This window comes from Pongo abelii, chromosome 5 (assembly GCF_028885655.2).
Source record: "Pongo abelii isolate AG06213 chromosome 5, NHGRI_mPonAbe1-v2.0_pri, whole genome shotgun sequence".
Classification (NCBI taxonomy): Eukaryota; Metazoa; Chordata; class Mammalia; order Primates; family Hominidae; genus Pongo; species Pongo abelii.
This window is the reverse complement of record NC_071990.2, coordinates 78,551,022-78,578,918: the sequence shown is the minus strand read 5'-3', so window position 1 is coordinate 78,578,918 and position 27,897 is coordinate 78,551,022. Positions and strand designations below refer to the sequence as shown.

The 27,897-nt window shown below is 34.7% G+C and overlaps 1 protein-coding gene across 2 annotated transcripts in view; it reads right to left on the bottom strand.

The window, feature by feature from the left end:
• Positions 1-6,752: 6,752 nt before the first annotated feature.
• MEI4 (meiotic double-stranded break formation protein 4) overlaps positions 6,753-27,897 on the bottom strand; it is a 252,077-nt gene continuing 230,932 nt past the window's right edge. Inside the window, exon 5 of one of the 2 annotated variants that reach the window (XM_002817080.6) lies at positions 6,753-10,601. In XM_002817080.6, coding sequence (XP_002817126.3) covers positions 10,332-10,601 — 270 coding nt within the window. In that variant the 3' untranslated portion in view covers positions 6,753-10,331. The remainder of the gene's footprint in view (positions 10,602-27,897) is intronic. The other variant, XM_054557775.2, reaches the window with a different exon arrangement.

Here is a 27,897-nt window from a genome sequence, read left to right as displayed (position 1 = left end):
AGTTCTATAGGTATATTAGTTAGGGATCAGTGTGTCTAAGCTACAGAAACTGTCTTTGGTTAACATAAGCAGACAAGTTATAGCTTTGCTTAAAGAACAACTGTGGTAGCTCATAGATTCAACTGGAAAGCTGGAAGATCATATTTGGAAAAAGGCAAGAAGAGGTAGCTCTGAGGGCTTAGCAGCAAGAACTACTCAACAATTTCATCAGTGTGTTGCCATCATAAAGGATGACCTACAACTGATTTCAGTGATTCTGCACAGGATTGACATTCCAGAGAAGGAGTTTCCAAATGGCCTAGCAAATATGTGAACACTTCTCAACTAGAAAAAAACAGCATCTTGATTTTTCAGCTTTAAAGAAGACAGACGGTGCATAATGGGCAAGAAAATTCACAAAAGGAAATTAGGATGTTATTTCCAAATCCACTATACTTGGCCAGAGCAAGGGCCAGGATCCATATTCATGGAGAATTGGAATGGTAACAAGGAGTTAGGGCAGGAAGCCTGGGCATATAAACCTTGCACAAAGAATTGTCACCTAGGCTATAGGCACCTGAATTCTATTCCATGGCTCCCTCACTGGTAGGAAAGAGGTCTCCTAAATATACCACTGGTTCCAGATCTCGCCAACTGAAAACCTCTGAAGGACTGATTCATCTCTGGCATACTAACAAGTTAAGTGTATAATTAAGCACTTTCCACAGTTTCAAGCACATAGAAATTATGAGTAACATTGACATTAATGTTGATATAACATTATTATAATGTAATCATCGTAGTTGCCATTAAACATAGGTTGAATGAGAAGAGATTCAGGGAGAGAAACTATTTCAGTATGGTTTGGCTTTAAGTCCACTTACAATTCAGGCGGAATACTTGGAATAGGAGAAGATATGAATACATAAAATTTAATACTGTCTCTGACACTATCTCTGTGACTCTGGACAAGTCACTGAACCTCTCTCTCTGCACCTGCTTCTTCCTATGTAAAATGGAATTAATAGGAATAGTAATACAACCTATTGTATAGGGTCCTTATGAGAACTGAATGAGATAACACATGAAAAGTGCTTGGGACAGTGCCTGATACATAATAAACATTATATAAGTGTTATCTCCTTTTCTTAGTATCATTATTATTACTTTAGAGTTCACAAAGTGCTTTTCACATATATTAATTTCATTAATGCAAACAGTTCTGTGGTGAAGGTATTCTTCTTTAAAATTTTAACAATAAAAAATAGATATTTTATTTTTATGATATGGATAGTGATACTCTCATCTTTTAACTGTGAGTCTATTCTACTAGACCTTATAGATATATACAAAATTATATCACTGAAGGACCTCCATGGAGACAGAAAAAAGACAAAACTCCCCAATTCTGGGTAATAACATTTAATAATAATTGATAGTTACATTTAACATTTAATAATAATTGGTAGTTATATTTCACAATTTTAGTGATGTATACATAAATGATTCTAGCAGAAATAGAGATAGTCTTTGTTCTTTAACTTTATGAATAAAAAAACAGATGCTCTCTTTTATAATGAGAAAATAAGAATATTAAATGATTTGTCCTAAGTCACAAGATTACTTGGCCAACGATGGTCCTCTACCCTCTTTCCTCCCATCTCCACCCACAACCCCACACTTCCCCACTTCTATTTGTGTCTTCTTCAAAGTGGTCTCTCTGGGCTTCATTGCTGTTTTAATATGGTAATAAACAGAAAGGCCCATTTTCAAATGAAACTTTAATATAGTGCTGATTGACAAGGCACAGAGCAAGTAAAAGCCCTTACATCTTTTCCCCAAACCTAAGAAAAATTAGTAAACAATATTTGTCCAAATAAAGTTTTTTTGAGGGAAAATATCACAGAGATGTTTCTAATTATTTAAATTTTATATATTTTCTCTTGTGATGTAAAAAGTTATAAAGACATTTTCTTTCTAACTTCATGAGATGGTTCAGAAATGTCAAACACTGTCAACAGGATCATACTGATTAATGCTTATCCTGAAATAGAGATTTTTTTTCTTCTCCTTTATGACAAAAAGTATAATTTTGAAGCTAGTGTAAACTATGCTTCAAATGTATTATTTATTTTCACTTCTAAGTCTTAGGAATTAACTCTAATCCATGTATGGATGTCTGATCTTGATCCTTGTGTTTTGAAAGATTTAACTCACTTTATCCTCAGAAAGTGTTACTCAGACTGACTTACAAAGCAATCAGATAGCAAAGTAGAATTTGCGTCTATTTCTTTTAAATAAATGCCACCAATCTGGCCATCTCTAGCATCTTACTGCACTTCTCTTATTCTTCCAAATATAAAGGAATATTTCAATTATCAAATTTTACTTAATATAATGTAAATTTCCCACCACTATAATTATCATAAGCACATGCTGCATATGTCTAAAAAGAACACTTTAAGAAGTGTGCAAACTGGAGTTCTGCTGTCAGGATAACTTTATGCTCTACACTCAGTTTCTACTTCTGCAGTTAGGAACATGACAGCTGTTTATATCTGAGTGCCAAGAATGTGGAGTACATGTTGACTCAGTTGCTTGCTGCCTATCTAAATCCTGGCTTTGATTTTTTTTTTTTTCTAGCTGTCACCGTGGGCAAATTACTTAAATGCCATGTGCTTGCTTTTCACCTAATTGGAGATAATCAGTATACTTACCTCATAGGGTTGTTAGAAGGATTAAACAAAATAATAAAGAACAAGTAGGGAGTGCCTAGCTCATATCAAAAAGGCTAAATAAATGCTGGGTACTATCTGCCTTACTAAAGTGATGGTGCAAAGCCATATGGATTATGGTATGTGATTTTCTTTTAAATAGAATCTCTGGAATAGAATTCTATTTAAAAGGGATTCACCACATGGGCCATGATTATACAAGCCTTAGAAATTATTTTTTGAAGTCTTCACTTGGGAATAGTATCAGCATATTAATTTGGAGTTGGAGACATCTTCACATTTCTATAACATTTCTTCTAGCTTTTTTTTTGTTTTACACTTGGAATGACTGTGTCTGCTTCGCCCAGTCACTTATGTTCTCTTCTATTAATAGATTTTATCAAGTTGCGAGATAAAATGCCGAGTCAGCTATGGCAAACTCCACTTCTTAGTCCTGAGCCATGGTGGAAGCGGACGTGCTACTATTTTTTCTTCTTCTTCTTCTTTTATTTTTTTTAACAGACAAGGTTTTTCTCTGTCACCTAGGCTCACCTCAAACTCCTGGCCTCAAGCGAGCATACTGCCTCAGCTTCCCAAAGTGCTAGGATTAGAGGTGTGAGCTACCGTGCCTGGCTACCCTCCTCATTTTAAAGGTTCGTGTCACTCTTTGCAGTGGACTGGCTCTGGAACTATCCTAAAGAGAAATGCCATGCCAGGGAGATAGCAGGGTGTGTTCCATGTCCTCAAGGCCAGATAGAACAAAAAGGCACCAACGGTCGTGTTACTGCTTGTGGTGGCTCCCCTTAAAAACTCCAGGTAAAATATAGGAAATATTTTCTTTTTCAAACTTCAGAATTCGTTTCAAGAGGTTTGGATCTCTTTTTAGAAAATGTGGAATTTGAGTGTGTGCTTGAGAGAGAAATAAGAACAAATGCTGGTTTAAGTGTCTGGCATTTCCAGTGTTCCTGAAATGATTACTTATTCATGAAAATATCTTCTTAGTTAAGTCGTTAAAGCTAACAGCAGAGATTGTTCTGTTCCCTCCTCATGTGTCAGGGGTGCTGTCCTTAGGCAACTCTGGAGCTCACAGTAACATAGTAAAGGCCCAAAGTGGTAGAATCAAATTAAGCAGCAAAGTTGAACCAAATTAAGCACTGTTTATTAATTATTTATAGCTCACCATATTCTAGAAGGATTTATGGCAGCTAGAATTCCATCTCTAGGGTTGAGAAATACAATAATATGTTTATAATTCAGTTATATTTACTATATGTATTAAACAGATCTCCTGGAATAAAAGGAATATTCTGATATTACTTGGGGCAGCTAATAAGAGGAAAGTAACACCATGTGTGCATTTCTCTGCACATTCATTGCTCTATCCCAGGACAAATGCAAAAAGCTATAGTTAATTTGATCTAAACCCAGATTATAATAATTTTTAAAGTACTACTATGGGGAATAAAGATATATTTTAGTAAGAGAGCTAAAAGCTAAGTATTAAAATGCTATTTTTTAAGTGCTATTAAGGTTGATCTGTTTATAAATATGCTACTTCAGTGAACCTGGAATAATTTGGTTTCCAAAAAATCCTCCTTCGGAATTTTAAGGCACATACAAGGAAACTTAAAAAAAATCAATACTATAGGATGACTAAATTTCTACTTTCTGAATAATTTTATAAGTATTAAAACTTCCTAATCAGTAAAAACAATATTAGTGCTTCTCAAACATTGGTGGACACCAGAATCACCTGGAAGACTTGATAAAACACAGATTACTGAACCACAACCCCGGTGTTTCTGATCCTGTAGTAGGTCTGGGGTGAAGGCTTAAATTTTTATTTCTTTTTTTTTCTTTTTTTTATTATACTTTAAGTTTCAGGGTACATGTGCACAATGTGCAGGTTTGTTTCGTATGTATATATGTGCCATTTTTGTGTGCTGCACACATTAACTCATCATTTAACATTAGGTATATCTCCTAATGCTATCCCTGCCCCTCCCCCCACCCCACAACAGGCCCCAGTGTGTGATGTTCCCCTTCCTGTGTCCATGTGTTCTCATTGTTCAATTCCCACCTATGAGTGAGAACATGCAGTGTTTGGTTTTTTGTCCTTGTGATAGTTGGCTGAGAATGATGGTTTCCAGCTTCATCCATGTCCCTACAAAAGACATGAACTCATCATTTTTTATGGCTGCATAGTATTCCATGGTGTATATGTGCCACATTTTCTTAATCCAGTCTATCATTGTTGGACATTTGGCTTGGTTCCAAGTCTTTGCTATTGTGAATAGTGCCACAATAAACACACGTGTGCATGTGTCTTTATAGCAGCATGATTTATAATCCTTTGGGTATATACCCAGTAATGGGATTGCTAGGTCAAATGGTATTTCTACTTCTAGATCCCTGAGGAATCGCCACACTGACTTCCACAATGCTTGAACTAGTTTACAGTCCCACCAGCAGTGTAAGAGTGTTCCTATTTCTCCACATCCTCTCCAGCACCTGTTGTTTCCTGACTTTTTAATGATTGCCATTCTAACTGGTGTGAGATGGTATCTCATTGTGGTTTTGATTTGCATTTCTCTGATGGCCAGTGATGATGAGCATTTTTTCATGTGTCTTTTGGCTGCATAAATGTCTTCTTTTCAGAAGTGTCTGTTCATATCCTTCGCCCACTGGTTGATGGGGTTGTTTTTTTCTAGTAAATTTGTTTGAGTTCATTGTAGATTCTGGATATTAGACCTTTGTCAGATGAGTAGATTGCAAAAATTTTCTCCCATTCTGTAGGTTGCCTGTTCACTCTGATGGTAGTTTCTTTTGCTGTGCAGAAGCTCTTTAGTTTAATTAGATCCCATTTGTCAATTTTGGCTTTTGTTGCCATTGCTTTTGGTGTTTTAGCCATGAAGTCCTTGTCCATGCCTATGTCCTGAATGATATTGCCTAGGTTTTCTTCTAGGGTTTTTATGGTTTTAGGTCTAACATGTAAGTCTTTAATCCATCTTGAATTAATTTTTGTATGAGGTGTAAGGAAGGGATCCAGTTTCAGCTTTCTACATGTGGCTAGCCAGTTTTCCCAGCACCATTTATTAAATAGGGAATCCTTTCCGCATTTCTTGTTTTTGTCAGGTTTTTCAAAGATCAGATGGTTGTAGATATGTGGCATTATTTCTGAGGGCTCTGTTCTGTTCCATTGGTCTATATCTCTGTTTTGGTACCAGTACCATGCTGTTTTGGTTACTGTAGGCTTGTAGTATAGTTTGAATTCAGGTAGCGTGATGACTCCAGCTTTGTTCTTTTGGCTTACGATTGACTTGGCAATGTGGGCTCTTTTTTGGTTCCATATGAATTTTAAAGTAGTTTTTTTCCAATTCTGTGAAGAAAGTCATTGGTAGCTTGATGGGGATGGCATTGAATCTATAAATTACCTCAGGGAGAACTACAAACCACTGCTCAATGAAATAAAAGAGGATACAAACAAATGGAAGAACATTCCATGCTCATGGGTAGGAAGAATCAATATCGTGAAAATGGCCATACTGCCTAAAATTTTTATTTCTTACAAGTTTCCAAGTGATGCTAATATGGCTGGGTTGGGGACCGCATTTGAGGACCACTGCTTTATATATGGTCAGAGACAGCGAAGGTTAATTAATGTTATCACCTGGAAATCTTGCTGCTCCAGTGGAGTGACTAAACACTTCCATAAACACAGCTACTGACAGAAACACAACAAAAGTTCACCAACAATTTAAGCAGCTAGAGCAAAATTTAGATTAAAATGTCAGAAGAAAATACTACAAATACAGGGGAAATGCCTATGAAATATATAATTGAATTATTTAAATGTCTTAAATGTTAGAACATTATTTTATTTTCAGAAGCTTTGCTTCCTATTAGGAATAGATCCTTAAAATTCCTTTCATATTAAATAAAAACAGAGGACTTTCATATGAAGTAAAAAACAAAAAAAGAGGCTGAGTTCATTTTTTATGTGTTTGTAATACTCTGTAATATTTAGAAAGTTCTTACAAGACCAGTATATTTATTAACCAGCTAAATTTTATATTGTACAATTCTATAAGTAATTCAGAAAGAATAAATTAACTTTTAACAATAATAAAATCCTACATATTATTTCAACATTAGATAAACATTAACAAGTTAATTATCTCCTTCAGCAAATATTGATGTAGTTGGGTCATTACATTGACTGCTAAGAGAAAGCTTGGTTTCATAAATCTGACAAAAGTTAAAGCTTAGTATGTTTTATTTTTGCAAATAATTTGTTTGTAGACAATTGGTGCTTCATATTTGATGAATAAATGAAATTAGGTTATAATAAAGCAGAGCTGTCAATATTTTCCCCACAATATTGCGTTCAGAAAATCTGTAAATGTACATAAAATTTCGGAAATGCAAATGACTTGTTTCCCTGCCTCTCTTGAAATATGCTGACCTTGGCTAAGACAACAAATACCATTAAAAAGTACAAGGCATGTGAGATAATTGTATATATTTTTCCAAGAACAAACCAATCAGATTTGTTTTCTCTCCCCATTTTGCTTATCATTACAGCCTCACAGTCTACCTAAACACCTCTGGAGGGAGCTCTGTACCTTTTAGGACATTATTGTTTGAAGACAATCTGTAACTTGGCTACAGTCTTGAGTAGCAAGATGCTACAACCTTGAAAAGGTCAAAGATGCTGTTCCTCTGGTTTGCTTATAGATAGGACAACTTGTTTACAGCAGTTAAAAAATCCAAAATAAGCTAATCATAAGGTAGTAATTTCCACTGTTGTGCCTTAAGGTTCATAGTTAAGCATGTATAAAGCTTTGATGACAATTGCAAAGAAGCTGTGTTTGTGAAAGTTTCCTGAAGTGCCAGGAGAGCTGCACATAACAGGCAGTGCAGTAAAGTAGGAGTGTGGAATTGGAAGATGGACTTCCTCAGGATGAAACCTAACTGCCACTTCCTGGTGTTGTGAACTTGGGCAAGTTCTGAGTTCTTCATCTCTAAAATACAGATTCAGGAAATAATCGTACCTTTCTCATACAGGTGCTGGGAGAATCAAAAAGATTAATATATGTAAAATGCTTAGGTAAGTACCTGGCTATTTGGTATTATACATATCGTATATACATGTATAATATTACTTATTCATGTATTTTATTATATAAATGTATATAAAATATTTAATATATATTTACTCTCATAAAATATATTATCATATATTTATTATAACTTATAATAAATAGTATGAGTTATAGCAATTATCATCACTTTTTATTTCCTTCATTTTTATGATCATTCTGTGGTTCTCTTTATTTCCTATCCTATCTTATATCCAGTTTCAATGCTGCCCAATTAATACTGACTCCATTACTCTTATCCCTAAAACCTTAATTCTAAAGTTAGACATTACCTAAATATAAACTGTTATAATATTATTAAACATTGTAATACCAGTTTAAATCATTCATTCATTCAGTGCTTTACTGAAACACAGATAAAAAGTCTCATTTTATCATTTTATCTTCTTTTTGACCAGTAGATTTGGACTTTAATACTAATTTACTACACCATTCACTCTGATATAGAGTGCAACACAGAATAATGAAAGTTTAAGTTTCATATACTTGGTGGAAGTTAAATGTTTATATAAAATGAATACCAAATGGAAATAAAATGTTTCTCCATTTTGTGCATTCACAGTGATCCCAACATCTTGCATCTTCTTTTATAATAAATACATTTCATAGGCTAATTTTCAGACCTTGAAGCCTTGGAGACCACTGAAATTAATAAATTTGTTGTAGCTCCAAAAGCTTCTTAGCTGATCATTACATTGGCTGGCTGCAATGGGGAAAGGGCCATTGCTGATACTTGTGTATTTACCAATCTTGTTTAATCACAATGAAAGAAGATGAAAGTGTCATGGAAAGTGGATTTTGTGTAATGCCATCAACTGAAGTGATTTCCATAAGCCTTTACAGGTGTTCACAGGAATCAGACATTAGAAAAATCCCTCCTAATCCAAGATTTGGAATATACTTCTTGTATTCAACTGGTACTTGTTGTGAAGTAAATTATTGGCCCTAATTACCTACCTACATCCATGCTCATTGCCACGTAACTGCAAGTTCTCCCACTCAAGGTGAAGTCTACTACCCTGTCACTTTTCTTTGGGCTTGACCATTTGATGTACTTTGACAATGCATGTGGATGGAAGTGCTAATGTGACATTTCTCAGCCTAGCCTTTCGTCTTGCTCAACTGCCACTGCCATGAAAGGAGCTTCCACTGAGAAGCCACTTCCCCTCAAGTCTGGTTCTCAGAATATGCACATGTGGAAGAGAAGAAAGCCTGACTTTTAGCAAGAAACCTACTCCTGTGGTATGTGCAATCTGAGCAGAGCTTTTCATTAAAGTCCAGTCCAAATCAGCTGATCCTTGAGTGACCTGCATATATCTGAGAAATATTATTGTTGTATGCCACTGATATTTTATGGTTATCTGTTACATAACAAAAGCTGACTGACATACATGTAGTTTCAGGATTATCAAAAAGGCATTATCTTTTCAAAAATGCTAGAAATAATTCCAAAGATAATTGTGCCAGATGACATAATTGTGTATACATTGTAGATGGAATTAGCAAGATTACTTTTAATGCCAATGACATTTAGGAATGCTAATTAACTTATGAGAATGCTAATTAACTTATGAAACACTATCACATATCATTAATAAAGGAAATTTATATTTTGTGTTCCCTAAATGGCACTATAGGAAACGTAACATATGTTCATTAAGTTTGTGGTTATGATTTTAATCATTGAAATGAAGTCAATGAAATTGTATAACCGAAAAATTCAACCAAATAACTATAAATTTCATTTTTAGATGGATATTAGAATTTATAAAGTATCTCTAGTGACTTAACTGTATACTATTTAACAATTACAAGACTATTATAACATATTGAATTAACAGAATTGAGACAAGTATTTGTTGAAAAACAAAGAACATTTTAAACAACTAATAGTATTTTCAAAAGAGCTCGACAAATGTATTAGCCATATGAAATTGAAATAAAAAGCAATTAAGTTTCCAAATGTTAAAAAAGTTCTACTTCTATATGATTCTCGTCTAAGATGAAAGCAATGATATAAGTTCAACTGTGTAAGAAAAAAAGTTTTAAAAATTGCATTTATGACCACTTATATTCCAACACTTTGTGTTGATAATGCAACTAAACTTTAAAAATCTCTTTGATTACCATTTAGCATCAATTACATGGAAATCTTTTACAACTTCAATATCATCTTTTAAGAGACAGACAGACAATTAATGGTCCATTTGACAGAATAATAGAGCTAAACTATTTTGAGTGAAATAAGATACAGTTACATGGGAATAAGGATGGCATTACCAACTGAAACTGGCTGATTTTAGTATAGAAATATGACTCATAAAATTTCATACAATTTAAGACTAACCATTAAGTTGAATTGACAATTATATTTAGAGATCAATTCTAAAATGCTAATTAAAATACTGTTGAAAATCTTTTCAGTATGAGATTTTTCATATATTCTACTTTATTATGCTTCAAACGTGGTAAATTGCTAAGGAATGGAGTTATTTTTAAGAGTTTCTATCTGTGCTGAGTTCAAAAGAATGCCCACTCTCCATAAATAAAAAGTAAACAAAGGAAATGCATCAGAAAGTTGGAAAATAGTTTCATCATGCTTCTGAAGAAATTTCTTGATTTCTTGGTCATCATGACCTATACTTGAAGTGTTGCCGCCTTCGGTTTCCTTTTGAAGAAGCTGCTCCAGAACCCAGAACAGGTAGAAAATGTTTTCATAGCGTGACACATCATAACTGGCTTGCTCCTACAAATAAACAACAAACTCCTTTAAAAAATTGACTATAAATTACCTAAGAAAAATGTCATATAAAGATATCAGAGTGAGTTTCAGGCAAAAGAAATATATTTGATATATTTAACACCTTCTGTCATCCTGTCACTGGTGAACAAGGGGGAAATAAAAAACATTTCCTTTTTTCAAAGACTTTATAATCATGGTGAATGACTTTTCTTTCTTGCTGGTTCACGAAGCTCCAAATCCTTTCCCTGCATTCTTGCAGAGAATACTCACATGAATCTGAGAATACTTGGCAAGGAGTCTTAACAATGACTTGGCAAGGGTCATACCAGTGTTAAATTCAACCTTTAGCCAAAACTTTTGAATCCATGGTACCTATTTTGATATAAAACAATCCTAGAGTAGGTAGAGTCATCATCTGTAGGGGAACAGATGTGATATCATACTGAATCTTCTTGATACAACTCAGGGAGGGGTAGCATTGAATCATATACATAGTCATGAGAAGAAATGTAGATGCATCTTGTAGAACTTTTAATTTGGACTAGATGGTTGAATGTGAGATAGATAGTCACAGAAAGGCCTAAAAACTAGACAATAGCAAGCATAAGATGAGAGAATGGCAGAATCAGTATAAAAATGAAAACTGGCTTTATCATTAGCTAATTAATTAAGAAATGTGTCAGAAGCCCAATGAGGTGAGCAGATAGCTTATCACTATTCTACAGTCAAGGAAATGGATCCCCTGAAAAGCAGACTAATTAGAACTCAAATCTGCAGAACTTTTTTTATTTTCCTGATACATTTTTGTTGTTCAAGTTCATTAAGAAAGTATTAACATTGGGAAAAAAAGAAAACTCCTTTGGAAACATTTATGAAATATATTCACTGTATTAATACAAAAATGAAAGAACATTCTTTTAGAGTTGAGACAAATATATTCTTCAACAAGGTGACCCAATAAGCAGAGTAAGATATATACAGGCATACCTCATTTTAGTGTGCTTTACATTATTGTACCTCCCAGATATTGCAATTTTTTCAAATTGAAGGTTTGTGGCAACCCTGCATCAAACTAGTCTATCATCAGAGTCATTTTTCCAACATGTGCTCACTTTGCATCTGTGTCACACACTGGTAATTATCACAATATTTAAAATTTTTCATTGTTACTTTATCTGTTACAGTGATCTGCAATCAGTAATCCATGATGTTACTACTTTAATTGTTTTGAGATACCACAAACCATGCCCATATCAGATGGTAAACTTAACTGATAAGTGTGTGTGTTCTGACTACTTCACCAACTGGCCATTACCCATCTCCCTTACTCTCCTTAGGCCTCCTTATTCTCTGAGACAAAACAATATTGAAATCAGGCCAATTAATAACCCTACAAATGGCCTCTAAGTGGTCAAGTGAAAGAAAGAGTTGCCTATCTCCAATTTTAAATCAAAATCTAGAAATCACTAAGCATAGTGAAGAAAGCATGTCAAAAGCTGAGACAGGCCAAAAGCTAGGACTTGTGCCAAAGTTAACCAAGTTGTAAATTCAAAGAAAGAGTTCTTGAAGGAAATTAAAAGTAAAGTGCTCTTCCACTGAACACACAAATAATAAGAAGGGGAAACAAACAGCCCGATTGGTAACATGGAAAAAAATTGTAGTGGCCTGAATACAAGATCAAACCAATCACAATATTCACTTAAGCCAATACCTGAACCAGAGAAAAGGCCTAACTCTTCAATTTTATGAAGGCTGAGCAAAGTGAGGAAGCTACAGAAGAAAACTATGAAGATAGCAGAGGCTGGTTCAGGAGGCTTAGGGAAGAAGCCACCTTTATAACAAAATTACAAGATGAAGCAACAAACGCTGATATAGAAGCTGCAGAACGTTATCAAGAAGTTATAGGTAAGATAATAAATGAAGGTGGCTACACTAAATAACAGTTGTTCAATGTGGATGAAAAAGCCTTCTATCGAAAGAAGATGCCATCTAGGAATTTTGTAGCTACAGAGGAGTAATAAATGCTGAGCTTCAAAGGATTGGCTGACTTTACTGTTAAAGATTAATGCAGTTGGTGGCTTGAAGTTGAAGCCAGTGCACATTTACCATTTCAACAATTCTGGAACCCTTAAGTATTATGCTAAATCTACTCTAGCCGCAATCTATCAATAAAACAACAAGCCTGGATGAAAGCATTGTTTACTGAATATTTTAAGCCTACTGTTGAGACTTACTGCTCAGAAGAAAAGATTCCTTTCAAAAGATTACTGCTCATTGACAACACACCTGATCATCCAAAAGCTCTGATGGATGCATAAAGAGATTAATGTTTTAATGTCTACAAACACATCTATTTTGCAGCCCATGGCTCAAGAAGTAATTTTTGTTTATAAGTCTTATTTAAGAAACTTATTTTATAAGGCTATAGCTAACACGGATATTGATTCCTCTGATGAATATGGGCAAAGTAAATTGGAAACCTTCTGGAAGGGATTCACCATTCTAGATGTCATTAAGAAAATGTGTAATTCATGAAAAATACAAAATATCAATACTAACAGGAGTTTGGAAGAATTATTGAATGACTTTGATGGCTTCAAGACTTCAGTGGAGGAGGTCACTGCAGATGCGGTGAAAATAGCAAGTGAATAGAATTAGAGGTGGAGCCTGAAAATGTGACTGAATTGCTGCAATCTCATAATAAAACTTAAATGGATACATACTGGTTTCTAATGGATAAGCAAAGAAAGTGGGTTCTTGATATGGAATCTTCTTTTGGTTAAGATGCTATAAACATTGTTGACAACAAAGATTTAGAATACTATGTAAAAAGGAAATAAGAAACAATACTAATTCTTCTTAGAGCTGAGGAAATCATAAGAAGACCACACAATGCATGCTCCCAGAATCTGATCAACATCAACCAAACTAACCAACACCGTGTGCCTAATACAACCAAAATAATGGAATTATCTTTAGGAAAAAGTCATCTACTAAAAAAACAAATTTCAAAAATGGGAAAAGCAACTCATATACCAGATGTTCAGATATCAAAGTAAGGACACAAGAAACATGATAAAAGGAAAGATTATGCCTCTAAACACAGTAATTCTCCAGCAACAAATTATTATGGAAAATAAATTTATGAAATCCTGGAAAAAGAATTCAAAATATCAATTTTAAAAAAGCTCAGTGAGATAGAACACAGGTAGACAATACAAAGAAATCAGAAAAAGTAATTCATGATATGAATAAGAAATGTATCAATGAGATAGATATCATTAAAAAGAACTTAAATTTTAGAACCGAATAATTCATTGAATAAAACATAAAATATATTTGAAAGCTTCAATCAACTATATCCAGCAGAATTAAAAAATCCAGAACTTGAAAATAGGTTTTTTGAAACAACCCAGTCAGACAAAAATAAAGATGACAGAAAGAAAAAGAATGAATAAAGAATATGTGACATATGGCACATGATAAAGGAAACAAATATTTGAATTTCCGGTGACCCCCAAACGCAAAGAGAGAACAAAAGGGAGAGAAGAGCAATTTAACAAAATAATAGCCGAAAACTTCTCAAGTCTAAAAAGATATTTAGACAGCCAAACACAGGAAGCTCAGAGATCCCCAAAGAGACAGAATTCAAAAAGATCTTCCCTACGGTACATTACATTGCAGTAAAAAGGAACAAAGAAGGTCATTATATAATTATAAAGGGACCAATTAGAAAGAAGATATAACAATTGTAAACACATATGCACCCAACACTAGATCACCCAGATATATGTAGTAATACTTATATCCGATAAAACTGTCAAAAGTCAAAGGCAAAGAGAGCAATAGCAAGAGAAAAGCCCATGGTCACTTTTAATGAACACTCATCATATGAACAGTGGATTTCTTAGCAGAAACCTTACAGAACAGGAGAGAAGAGGATGATTTATTCAAAGTCTAAAAAAAGAGGAAAAAAATCTGCCAGTCAAGAATAACGTACCCAATAAAGGAAGTCTTCATAAAGAGAAATTAAGTATTTCCCAGACAAGCAAAATCTGATGAGATTCATCACCATTAGACGGGCCCTACAAGAAATGCTGAAAGGAGTCCTACAACCAGAAGTGAAATGATGATATCTACCATTATGAAAATACACAAAAGTTTATTATGAACTAGTAGAGCAAACAAATAAGGAAGACAAAGGACTTAAATGTTACCAATATAGAAAACTGCCAAATCACAATAAAAAGCAAATAGATAAAAGGAAAGGAAAAAAAGACACATAAACAGCCAGAAACCAATTAGTAAAATGGCAGGAATAAGCCATCACATATTAATAACAACCTTGAATATAAACAGATTAAACTTTCCACTCAAATGATATAGATTGGCTGAATGGATTTAAAAACATAACCTAACTATATGCTGCTCACAAGAAACTCATCTCACCTGTAAAGACACATATAGACTGAAAATAAAGGTATAGAAAAAATATTCAATGCAAATAGAAGTAAAAAGTAGCAGGAGAAGCGATACTTAGATAAAATAGACTTTAAGTCAAAAAAAGTGAAAAGAAGTCAATCTATATGATAAAAGTGCAATACACCAAGAAGATAGGACAATTTTAAGCATATACGTACCCAACACCATTGTCTACAGATATACAAAGCAAATATTATTAGATCTAAGGGGAGAGATAGGTTACAATACTCTAATAGTTGGGAACTTCAACAACCCACTCTAAGCATTAGACGGGTTATCTAGACAGAAAATCAACAAAGAAACATTGGATTGAAACTGAACATTAGACCAAATGGACCTAACAGACACTTACAGAACATTTCTTCCATGAATATAGGTTATTCTTATCAGCACATGAAATATTCCCCAGCATTGACCATGTTAGAACACAAAAGTCTTAAAAAATCTAAAAAAAAATAGTATTAAGTATCTTCTGTGACCACAGTGGAATAAAATACAAAATCAGTAAAAAGAGGAACTTTAGAAACTGTACAAATATATTCAAATTAAATAATATGTGTCTGAATGAGCATTAGGTCAAGAAAATATTAAGGAGAAAATTAAAAAATGTCTTGAAACAAATCAATACACAACATATCAAAACATATGGGATATAGCAAAAGCAGTGCTGAAAGGAAAGTTTATAGTAATAAAAGTCTACATAAAAAGGTAGAAAGATTTCAAACAATCTAATGATATAGCTCAATAAACTAGGAAAACAAGAACAAACCAAATTCACCCTTAACAGAAAAAAAAACACTAATAAAGATCAAGCAGAACTGATGAAACAGAAACTCATACAAACAATATAAAACATCAACAAAAGTTTTTTTTTTTTTTTTTTCTTGAGACAGTTTCACTCTGTTGGCCAGGCTGGAGTGCAGTGGCATGATCTTGGCTCACTGCAAGCTCCACCTCCCGGATTCACGCCATTCTCCTGCCTCAGCCTCTGGAGTAGCTGGGACTACAGGTGCCCGCCACCATGCTCAGCTAATTTTTTTGTATTTTTAGTAAAGACAGGGTTTCACTGTGTTAGCCAGGATGGTCTCGATCTTCTGACCTCGTGATCCACCTGCCTTGCCTCCCAAAATGCTAGGATTACAGGAGTGAGCCACCGTGCGTGGCATCAACGAAAGTTTTTCTGAAAAAAAAAACTAAACAAAATCGATAATCTGTTATCTAGACTAACCAAGGAAAAAAAGGTAGAATATCCAAATAAATACAATCAGAAATGAAAAGGGAGACATTGCAACAGATACCATGGAAATACAAAAGATCATCACAGACAATTATGAACAACTATACATTAACAAAATGGATAATCTCGAGGAGATAAATAAATTCCTGAACACAAACAACTTGCCAAAAATGATTCAGGAAGAAATAGAAAACTTTAACAGATCAACCACAAGTAATGAAATTGTATCAGTAATAAAAACATCTAACAACACACAAAAAAAGTTCAGAACTGGATGGCTTCACTGTTGAACTCTACCAAACTTATAAAGAATAACACAAATTATCCTCAAACTATTCCAAACAACTGAAGAGGAGTGAATTCTCCCTAATTCGTTCTAAGAGACCAGTATTACCCTGCTACCAAATTCAGCAAAGAAGTAGCAAATAAATAAAACTACAGGTCAATAAACCTAATGAACAGAGTTGCAAAAATAATAAATAATATGCTAGAAAACCAAATACACAGCACATCAAAAGGAAAATACACCATGATCAAGTAGAATTCATCCCAGAAATGCAAGTATAGTTCAATACATTACACCAATGGAATAAAAGACAAAACCCATGTGATCATCTCAATAGATGCAGATAAAACATTTGACTACATTCAACACCTTTTCATAATGGGAAAGTTCAATAAACTAGTCATAGAAGGAACATACTTCAACATAATAAAGGCCATATATGATACTCCCACAGCTGCTAACATCGGACTGAATGGAGAAATTCTGAAAGCTTTTCCTCTTGGTACTGGAACAAGACAAAGATGCCTAGTTTAACTATAATATTTTTATTCCACATAGTACTAGAAGTCCTAATCAGAGCAATTAGGCAAGAGAAATAAATAAAATGCATCCAAATTGGAAAAGAGGAAGTCAAACTGTTCCTTTAGGCAAATGATATCTTTTATCTAGAAAAACCTAATGCCCACCAAAAACTCTTAGATCTAATAAACTCAGTAAAGTTGGAGAAAACTGAAACAACATACAAATCCCTATAGAATTTCTAGACACTAATAACCAACTTATTGAGAAAGATATCAAGATGGTAATCCCATTTAAAATACTACAAAAATTACCCAGAAATACATGTAACCACAGTGGTTAAAGACCTTTACAAGGACAACTACAGACTACTGATAACAAAAATGGAAGAGAACACAGATAAATGGACAGGCATCTCACACTCATGGATAGGAATAATTAACATTGAAAATGATCATATTACTCTAATCTACAGATTCAATACAATCCTTTTTAAAATACCAATATCATTTTTCATATAAATAGTAACAATCCTAAAATTCACATGGAAATAAAAGGGAGCCCAAATATCCAAAGCAATCTTGAGGAAAAAGAGCAAAGCTAGAGGGACCACACTACCTGACTTCAAAATATATTACAATGATTAAGTAATCAAAACAACATAGTATTGGTATAAAAGCAAACATAGACTAATTGAACAGAATAACAAATGCAGAAATAATTCCATATATTTACAGCCAAGTGATGTTCAACAATGATATCAAGAACATCCACTGGGAAAAGGACACCCACATTAGTAAATGATGTTAAATAAGTTGTATATCCATATGTGGAAGAATGAAAATGGACCCCACTACCTCTCCATATACAAAATTCAACTCAAGATCAATTAAAGACTTAAATATAAGCCATGAAACTATGAAACAACTAGAAGAAAGCAGAGAAAACACTTCAGGACATTTGTCTAGGCAAAGATTTTAAGGCAAAGACCTCAAAAACACAGGCAACAACACCAAAAAGATAATTGCACTCACATAATAAATGTATTATATACATAATATATACATTATATATAGCATGGAATACTATTGCAGCTATAAAAAGAGAACAAAATCATGTCTTTTGCAGCAGTTCAAATGCAGCTAGAGGCCATTACCTACGCAAATTAATTAATGCAGGAACAGAAAACCAAATACCACACATTTTCACACATAAGTGGAAGCTAAACATTGAGTACACATGAACAGCAAGATGGGAACGATAAACACCAGGGACTGCTATAGCAGGTAGGGTCAGAAGGAGGGGGTAATAACTGAACAACTACCTATTGGGTACTGTGCTCACTACCTCAGTGAAAAGATCATTTGTATACCAAACTGCAGTGACACAGAAATTATCCATGTAATAAACTTGCACGTGTACCCCGTGAAGCTAAAGTAAAAGTTAGAAAACAAAAAACAAAAAAATAGTTGAATTGGACTATATTGAACTAAGAAGCTTCTGCATAGCAAAGGAAACGATGAAGAGGGCAGAGGTAACTTACAGAATGAGAGAATATATTTGCAAACTACTTATCTAAATAAATGGAATAATATCCAGAGTATGCAAGAAACTCAAGCAATGCAACAATAAAAAATAAGTAATCCAAGTAATAAGTAGGCAAAGGACATGAACCAACATTCCTTAGGAGACATACAAATGGGTAACAGTTATACAAAAAAATGCTCAACATAATCATCAGGGAAATGCAAATAAAAACTACAATGTGATCCGTCTCATTCCAGTTAGAATGGCTATTATTAAGAAGACAAAAAAAAAAAAAAACAAAAAAAACAGAAGCTGGTGAGAATGTGGATAAAATGGAATGTTTATGTACTGTTAGTAGGAATACAAATTACTGTAGCCATGGAAAGCAGTATGGTGATTTCTCAAAAAAACAAAAAATAGAATTACAATATAATCCAGCAATCCCACTACTATTTGTCCAAAGGAAATTAAATCAGTATTTCAAAAGGATACCTGCATCACCATGTTTACTGGAACCCTATTCACAATAGCCAAGATCCAATTCTGTGAAGAAAGTCATTGGTAGCTTGATGGGGATGGCATTGAATCTATAAATTGGACAGTATGGCCATTTTCACGATATTGATTCTTCCTACCCATGAGCATGGAACGTTCTTCCACTTGTTTGTATCCTCTTTTATTTCATTGAGCAGTTGTTTGTAGTTCTCCTTGAAGAGGTCCTTCATGTCCCTTGTAAGTTGGATTCCTAGGTATTTTATTCTCTTTGAAGCAATTGTGAATGGGAGTTCACTCATGATTTGGCTCTCTGTCTGTTATTGGTGTATAAGAATGCTTGTGATTTATGCACACTGATTTTGTATCCTGAGACTTTGCTGAAGTTGCCTATCAGCTTAAGGAGATTTTGGGCTGAGACAATGGGGTTTTCTACATATACAATCATGTCATCTGCAAACAGGGACAACTTGACTTCCTCTTTTCCTAATTGAATACCCTTTATTTCCTTCTCTTGCCTGATTGCGCTTGCCAGAACTTCCAACACTATGTTGAATAGGAGTGGTGACAGAGGGCGTCCCTATCTTGTGCCAGTTTTCAAAGGGAATGCTTCTAGTTTTTGCCCATTCAGTATGATACTGGTTGTGGGTTTGTCATAGATAGCTCTTATTATTTTGAGATACGTCCCATCAATACCTAATTTATTGAGAGTTTTTAGCATGAATTTTGTCAAAGGCCTTTTCTGCATCTATTGAGATTATCATGTGGTTTTTGTCATTGGTTCTGTTTATATGCTGGATTACGTTTGTTGATTTGCATATGTTAAACCAGCCTTGCATGACAGGGATGAAGCCAACTTGATCATGGTGGATAAGCTTTTTGATGTGCTGCTGGATTCAGCTTGCCAGTATTTTATTGAGGATTTTTGCATTGATGTTCATCAGGGATATGTCTAAAATTGTCTTTTTTTGTTGTGTCTCTGCCAGGCTTTGGTATCAGGATGATGCTGGCCTCATGAAATGAGTTAGGGAGGATTCCCTCTTTTTCTATTGATTGGAATAGTTTCAGAAAGAATGGTACCAGTTCCTCCTTGTGCCTCTGGTAGAATTTGGCTGTGAATCCATCTGGTCCTGGACTTTTGTCGGTTGGTAAGCTATTAATTATTGCCTCAATTTCAGAGCCTGTTACTTGTCTATTCAGAGATTCAACTTCTTCCTGGTTTAGTCTTGGGAGGGTGTATGTGTCAAGGAATTTATCCATTTCTTCTAGATTTTCTAGTTTATTTGCATGGAGGTGTTTATAGTATTCTCTGATGGTAGTTTGTATTTCTGTGGGAACAGTGGTGATATCCCCTTTATCATTTTTTATTGCGTCTATTTACTTCTTCTCTCTTTTCTTCTTTATTAGTCTTGCTAGTGGTCTATCAATTTTGTTGATCTTTGCAAAAAACCAGCTCCTGGATTCACTGATTTTTTGAAGGATGTTTTGTGTCTCTATCCATGTAGTTGAGCGGTTTTGAGTGAGTTTCTTAATCCTGAGTTCTAGTTTGATTGCATTGTGGTCTGAGAGACAGTTTGTTATAATTTCTGTTCTTTTACATTTGCTGAGGAGTGCTTTACTTCCAACTATGTGGTCAATTTTGAAATAGGTGTGGTGTGGTGCTGAAAAGAATGTATATGCTGTTGATTTGGGGTGGAGAGTTCTGTAGATGTCTATTAGGTCTGCTTGGTGCAGAGCTGAGTTCAGTTCTGGATATCCTTGTTAACTTTCTGTCTCGTTGTTCTGTCTAATGTTGACAGTGGGGTGTTAAAGTCTCCCATTATTATTGTGTGGGAGTCTAAGTCTCTCTCTTTGTAGATCTCTAAGGACTTGCTTTATGAATCTGGGTGCTCCTGTATTGCGTGCATATATATTTAGGACAGTTAGCTCTTCTTGTTGAATTGATCCCTTTCCCATTATGTAATGGCCTTCTTTGTCTCTTTTGATCTTTGTTGGTTTAAAGTCTGTTTTATCAGAGACTAAGATTGCAACCCCTGCCTTTTTTTCTTTTCCATTTGCTACTTTAAAGTTCATATGGAACCAAAAAAGAGCCCACATTGCCAAGTCAATCCTAAGCCAAAAGAACAAAGCTGCAGGCATCACGCTACCTGACTTCAAACTATACTACAAGCCTACGGTAACCAAAACAGCATGATACTGGTACCAAAACAGAGATATAGACCAATGGAACAGAACAGAGCCCTCAGAAATAATGCCATATATCTACAGCCATCTGATCTTTGAAAAACCTGACAAAAACAAGAAATGGGGAAAGGATTCCCTATTTAATAAATGGTGCTGGGAAAACTGGCTAGCCACATGTAGAAAGCTGAAACTGGATCCCTTCCTTACACCTTATACAAAAATTAATTTAAGATGGATTAAAGACTTACATGTTAGACCTAAAACCATAAAACCCTAGAAGAAAACCTAGGCAATATCATTCAGGACATAGGCATGGGCAAGGACTTCATGGCTAAAACACCAAAAGTAATGGCAATAAAAGCCAAAACTGACAAACGGGATCTAATTAATCTAAAGAGCTTCTGCAGAGCAAAAGAAACTACCATCAGAGTGAACAGGAAACCTACAGAATGGGAGAAAATTTTTGCAATCTACTCATCTGACAAAGGGCTAATATCCAGAATCTACAATGAACTCAAACAAATTTACTAGAAAAAAACAACCCCATCAACAAGTGGGCGAAGGATATGAACAGACACTTCTCAAAAGAAGACATTTATGCAGCCAAAAGACACATGAAAAAATGCTCATCATCACTGGCCATCAGAGAAATGCAAATCAAAACCACAATGAGATACCATCTCACACCAATTAGAATGGCAATCATTAAAGAGTCAGGAAGCAACAGGTGCTGGAGAGGATGTGGATAAATAGGAACACTTTTACACTGTTGGAGGGACTGTAAACTAGTTCAACCATTGTGGAAGTCAGTGTGGTGATTTCTCAGGGATCTAGAACTAGAAATACCATTTGACCCAGCCATCCCATTACTGGGTATATACCCAAAGGATTATAAAACATGCTGCTATAAGGACACATGCACACGTATGTTTATTGTGGCACTATTCACAATAGCAAAGACTTGGAACCAATCCAAATGTCCAACAATGATAGACTGGATTAAGAAAATGTGGCACACATACATCATGGAATACTATGCAGCTGTAAAAAATGATGAGTTCATGTTCTTTGTAGGGACATGGATGAAGCTGGAAACCATCAATCTCAGCAAACTATTGCAAGGACAAAAAACCAAACACCGCATGTTCTCACTCATAGGTGGGAAATGAACAATGAGAACACATGGACACAGGAAGGGGAACATCACACACCAGGTCCTGTTGTGGAGTGCGGGCAGGGGGAAGGGATAGCATTTGGAGATATACCTAATGTTAAATGAAGAGTTAATGGGTACAGAATGGCACATGTATTCATATGTAACATGGCACATGTATTCATATGTAACAAACCTGCACGTTGTGCACATGTACCCTAAAACTTAAAGTATAATAAAAAAAAGTAAAAAGAAATTGGCTAGTGATTCAACATTGTCCCATGTTTTATTTTGCCTGAGTGAAAAAAATCTCGCTATTTCAAAATAGTTTTCAGTTTAACCATACCTTAAAAAAAAAAACAATAGCCAAGATCTAGAATCTATCTAAGCATCTATCAACATAAGAATGTATAAATGTCTCAGACGGTGTAGTGCACACTCATACAGAGCTATTTAAGATGTTTCTCTTTGAAGCCATGGTGTCTTCAGCATGCCCATGCTCTGGGTGTAAGCATAGCAGCCATAGAGAGCTATATCCACAATGAACTCTAAGCCTGCCTGTCCTCTCTTTCTTGGCTTCCCAGGTGTTTCATAATCACCCATGCCTTGCATACAGTTACCAATGTGGCAATGGGATGCACCTGTGCCCTGAGCCCAGTGCCATTACTGCCCCAGACTCCAGAGTCAGTATTCCCTCCCTGCAAGCCTGTATTTTAGGCCTCAGCCCTATGCTTGACCAACTCATCAGACTCCAGTGCCACCATGGATATAAAAGGGCTAGCAAACTTAACCCAATGCCAAAATGGATTTATTCAATTACAACTTCTCCAGCAGGAAAATAAAAGACTGAAAGGACCCTAGTAGTGATTGTTATTAAAGGTCCCAGCAATTCTCATCACAACTGCAGATATCCACACTGTTTGCTGCTAAGGATGCCTGCAATCTTCATCAACCTTGACATCAGCTGATAGAATTATACAGAGATTATGCAACTTCACCCTTGGTGCTGCAACCTCTGAACTCCAACCAGCAAGCACCGCTGTACACACCCACCCCATAAGGCATGATCTTTCAACACCAAAACTAGTATGCAGAGTCTGAATAAATGACTTCTCCACCAAATGTGCAGACATCAGCATAAAGCAACAAGAAACATTAAAAAGCAAAGAGGCATATCACCACAAAGACCACGATAATTTAGTAGTTGCCCCAAAGAAATGGAGATGTGCAAACTTTCTGAGAAATAATTAAAAATAATTATTTTAAGGAAGCTCAGCAGAGTATAAGAAAATACACAGAATTAGTTTATTGAAATCAGGATAACAATTAAAAAATGATAAATTTTACAGAGATATTAAAATTGTATTAAAAAAGAAAAATTCTGGGGCTGAAAATACAATAAATAAAAAATAATATTTTCAATAGCAGAATGCATCAAGTAGAAAAAAAGATTTAGAGACAGCCAAGTTATTTGAAAATATGCGAAGAAGAGAAGAAAACTGAATTTATGGAACAGAATCAAAAGATCAAGTATCGCAAATTATGAGTTAAAGAAGAGAAAAAATATAAAGGGACAGAAATTTTATATTATTAAAGAAAAAGCTGGCCCGGCTCAGTGGCTCACGCCTGTAATCCCAGCACTCTGGGAGGCCGAGGTGGGCAGATCACGAGGTCAGGAGATCAAGACCATCCTGGCTAACACAGTGAAACCCAATCTCTACTAAACATACAAAAAATTAGCCAGGCATGGTGGCACACATCTGTAGTCCCAGCTACTTGGGAGGCTGAGGCAGGAGATTCACTTGAACCTGGGAGGCGGAGGTTGCAGTGAGCTGAGATCGTGCCACTGCACTCCAGCCTGGGAGACAGAGTGAGACTCTGCCACAAAAAAAAAAAAAAAAAGCTGAAAATTTCTACAATCTATAGAAAGATATAAATTTTCTGATATATAAAGAGCAAAGGTGTCTAATTACATTCAATCCAAACAAAACTGTACAAAGACATATTATAGCCATGGATTCAAAAATCAAAGTCAGAGAGGATCATGAGAGTATCAAGAAAAAGAAGCATATCACATACTGAAAAAGGAGTTTTCAGTAAGGCTATGAACAGAATTTTTAGAGGTCAGAAGAGAGAGATGATGTATACAAAATGCCCAGAAAAAACAAACAATCCCTCCAAAACAACAACAACAACAACAACTGCCAACCGAGACTAATTTATCTGGCAAAGCTGTCTTTCAGAAATGAATAAGAGATAAAGACTTTCCCAGACAAACGTGAGAGAGTTTATCAACCCCCAGAACTGTCTTAAAAATTGTGAAAAGGAATTATTTAAGGTAAGAAAATGATGCTATTAGCAACCTAAAACACGAAAGTATAAAACTCACTGGTAAAAAGTAAGTACAAAGTAAAATTAGAATATTCTAATACTGTAAAAGTGGCATGTAAATCACTTAAATCTTAGTATGAAGCTTAAAAGAAAAAATACTAAAAATAATAATAGCTAAAATAATCTGTTAAAGGATACACAATATAAAAAGATGCAAATTGTGACACTGAAAACATAAAATGCGGGGAGATAGTAGAAGTGCAGATTTCTTTACGCAATGAAAGTTAAATTGGATTTACAATAGCAAAGACATGGAATCAACCTAACTGCTCATCAACTGTGGACTGGATAAAGAAAATGTGGTGCATATACATCATGGAATATTATGCAGTCATAAAAATGAATGAGTTCATGTCCTTTGCAGTAACATGGATGGAGCTGAAGGCCATTGTTCTAAGTGAATTAAAATAGAAACAGAAAACCAAAGCCTGTATGTTCTCATTTATAAGTGAGAGCTAAATATTGAGTACACATGCACAAAAAGAGAAGAGCAATACATACTGGCGCCTACTTGAGAGTGGGGGGGGATGGGAGTAGAATGAGGACTGCAAAACTACCTGTTGAGTACTATGCTTATTACCTATGTGAAAAAATATTCTGTACACCAAATCCCTGTGACACCCAATTTACCGATGTAATAAACTGCACATGTACTCCCTGAACCTAAAACAAAAAAAAGTTGGAAAGAAAATTCAAGCTAGATTGTTATCAGCTTAAAACATACTGTTAAAACTATAAGATGCTTTACGTGAGTCTTATGGTAACCACAAAGCAAAAAGCTTTGTAGATACACAAAAGATAAAAAGTAAAAATTCAAAGCATAACAAACACTAGGGAAAAATATGTAATTGCAAAGAATGTAAGAGAAGAAGGAAAAAAATGTACAAAATAACCAGAAAACAACAAAAACACAGTACTAAGTTCTTACTTTTCTACAATTACTTGAAAGTAAATGGATTAAGTTCTCCAATCCAAAAATATTGAGTGGCTGAATGGATAAAAAATATATTACCCAATTAAATGCTGCCTACAAGTGACTGACTTGACCTTTAAGTAAGTACACAAATACACTGAAAGTGGAGGGATAGGAATAGATATTCCAAGTAAATGAAAACCAAATATAGAAAGGGTAGCTATACTATATATAACATAAATGTTCCTATAAATGTAATGCACCACATTATCATAATGAAGAATAAAAGCCATATGATAATCTGAACAGATACAGAAAAGGCATTTGACAAAATTAAACATCATTTCATGCTAAAAACTTTCAATGAATTAGATAGATGGGATGTACCTCCACAAAAGAAAAGCTATATATGACAAGTCCATAGTTAACATCATAATCAATGGTAAAAAGTTGAAAGTCTTTCCTCTAAGACCAAGTACAAGACAAGGATACCCACTCTTTCCACTTGCATTCAACATAGTACAGATGTTCCTCAACTTACAATGGGATTACATTTGAATAAACCCATTGTAAGTTGAAAATATTGTAAGTTCAAAATGTGTTTAATAGATCTAACCTATCAAACATCACGGTTTAGCCTAGTTTACCTTAAATATGCTCAGAACACTTACATTAGATTACATTACATTTGGAAAGAAAACATCTAAAATAAAGCCTATTTTATAATAAAGTGTTGACTATCACACATAATTAACTGAACAGTCCTCAAAGTGAAAAATAGAATGGTTATATGAGTACTTGAAGTGTGTTTGTGCTGATTGTGCATTGCTTTGATACTACTTTAAATTGAAATTTTGTAAGTTAACCATCACAAGTCAGGGACTCTCTGTACTGAAAGCCCTTGCCAGAGCAGTTGGTCAAAAAAGAAAAAAAAAAAAAGGAAATAAAAGGCATTCAAGTTAGAAAGAAAGAAGTTAAACCATCTCTGTTTGTAGACAATATAATCTTATATATAGAAAACTCTGAAGACTCCATAAAAAAATGCCAGAATAAATAAGTAAAGTGGAAGGTGTGAGCCCCCAAAATCTGAGACAGGTCTCAGTTAATTTAGAAAGTTTATTTGCCAAAGGTGAGCACATGCATCCATGACACAGCCTCAGGAGCTCCTGGTGACATATGCCCAAAGTGGTCAGAACACAGTTCGGTTTTATACATTCTAGGGAGACATGAGATATCAATCAACATATGCAAGATGAACACTGATTCAGTCTGGAGAGGTGGGACAACTTGAAGCAAAGGTGAGACTTGAAGCCAGGAGGGGGCTTCCAGGTCATAGGTAGATAACAGAAAAATGGCTGCATTCTTCTGAGTTTCTGATTAGCCTCTCTAAAGGAGGCAATCAGATATCCATTTATCTCAGTGAGCAGAGGGGTGACTTTGGATAGAATGGGAGACAGGTTGGCCCTAATCACTTCCCAGCCTGAATTTTCCCTATAGCTTAGTGATTTGGAGGCCCCAAGATTTATTTTCCTTTCACAAAGGATAAAAAATCAATATACAAAAATCAGTAGTGCCTCTATACATTAACAATGAACTAGCCACACAATCAAGATTATAATTCCATTCACAATAGCTACAAAAATCCAAAATACTTAAGAATACATTTGACCAAGGAGGTGAAAAAACTATACATTAAAAACTATAAAATTCTGATCAAAGATATTGAAGAATACACAACTAAACAGAAAGATGCCCGTGGTTCATGGACTGGAAGAATTAAATTGTTAAAATGCCTATAGTATCTCAAAATAATATACAGATTCAATACAATTTCTATCAAAATTCCAACGAATTTTGTCACAGAAAAAGAGAGATAAAAAATTTTAATAATTGTAAAGAGCTATAAAATACCTCAAATAGCCAAAGCAATCTTAAACAAATAGAGAAAAGCTGAATGCATCATACTACCTGATTTCAAAATCTGCTACAAGGCTATAATAATCAAAACAGTATGGTATTGGACTAACAACAGACATAGTCCAGTGGATCAGAATAGTGAACCAGAAATAAATCCACAAATTTATGGTCAATTGCTTTCCCCCCCAAAAAACCCAA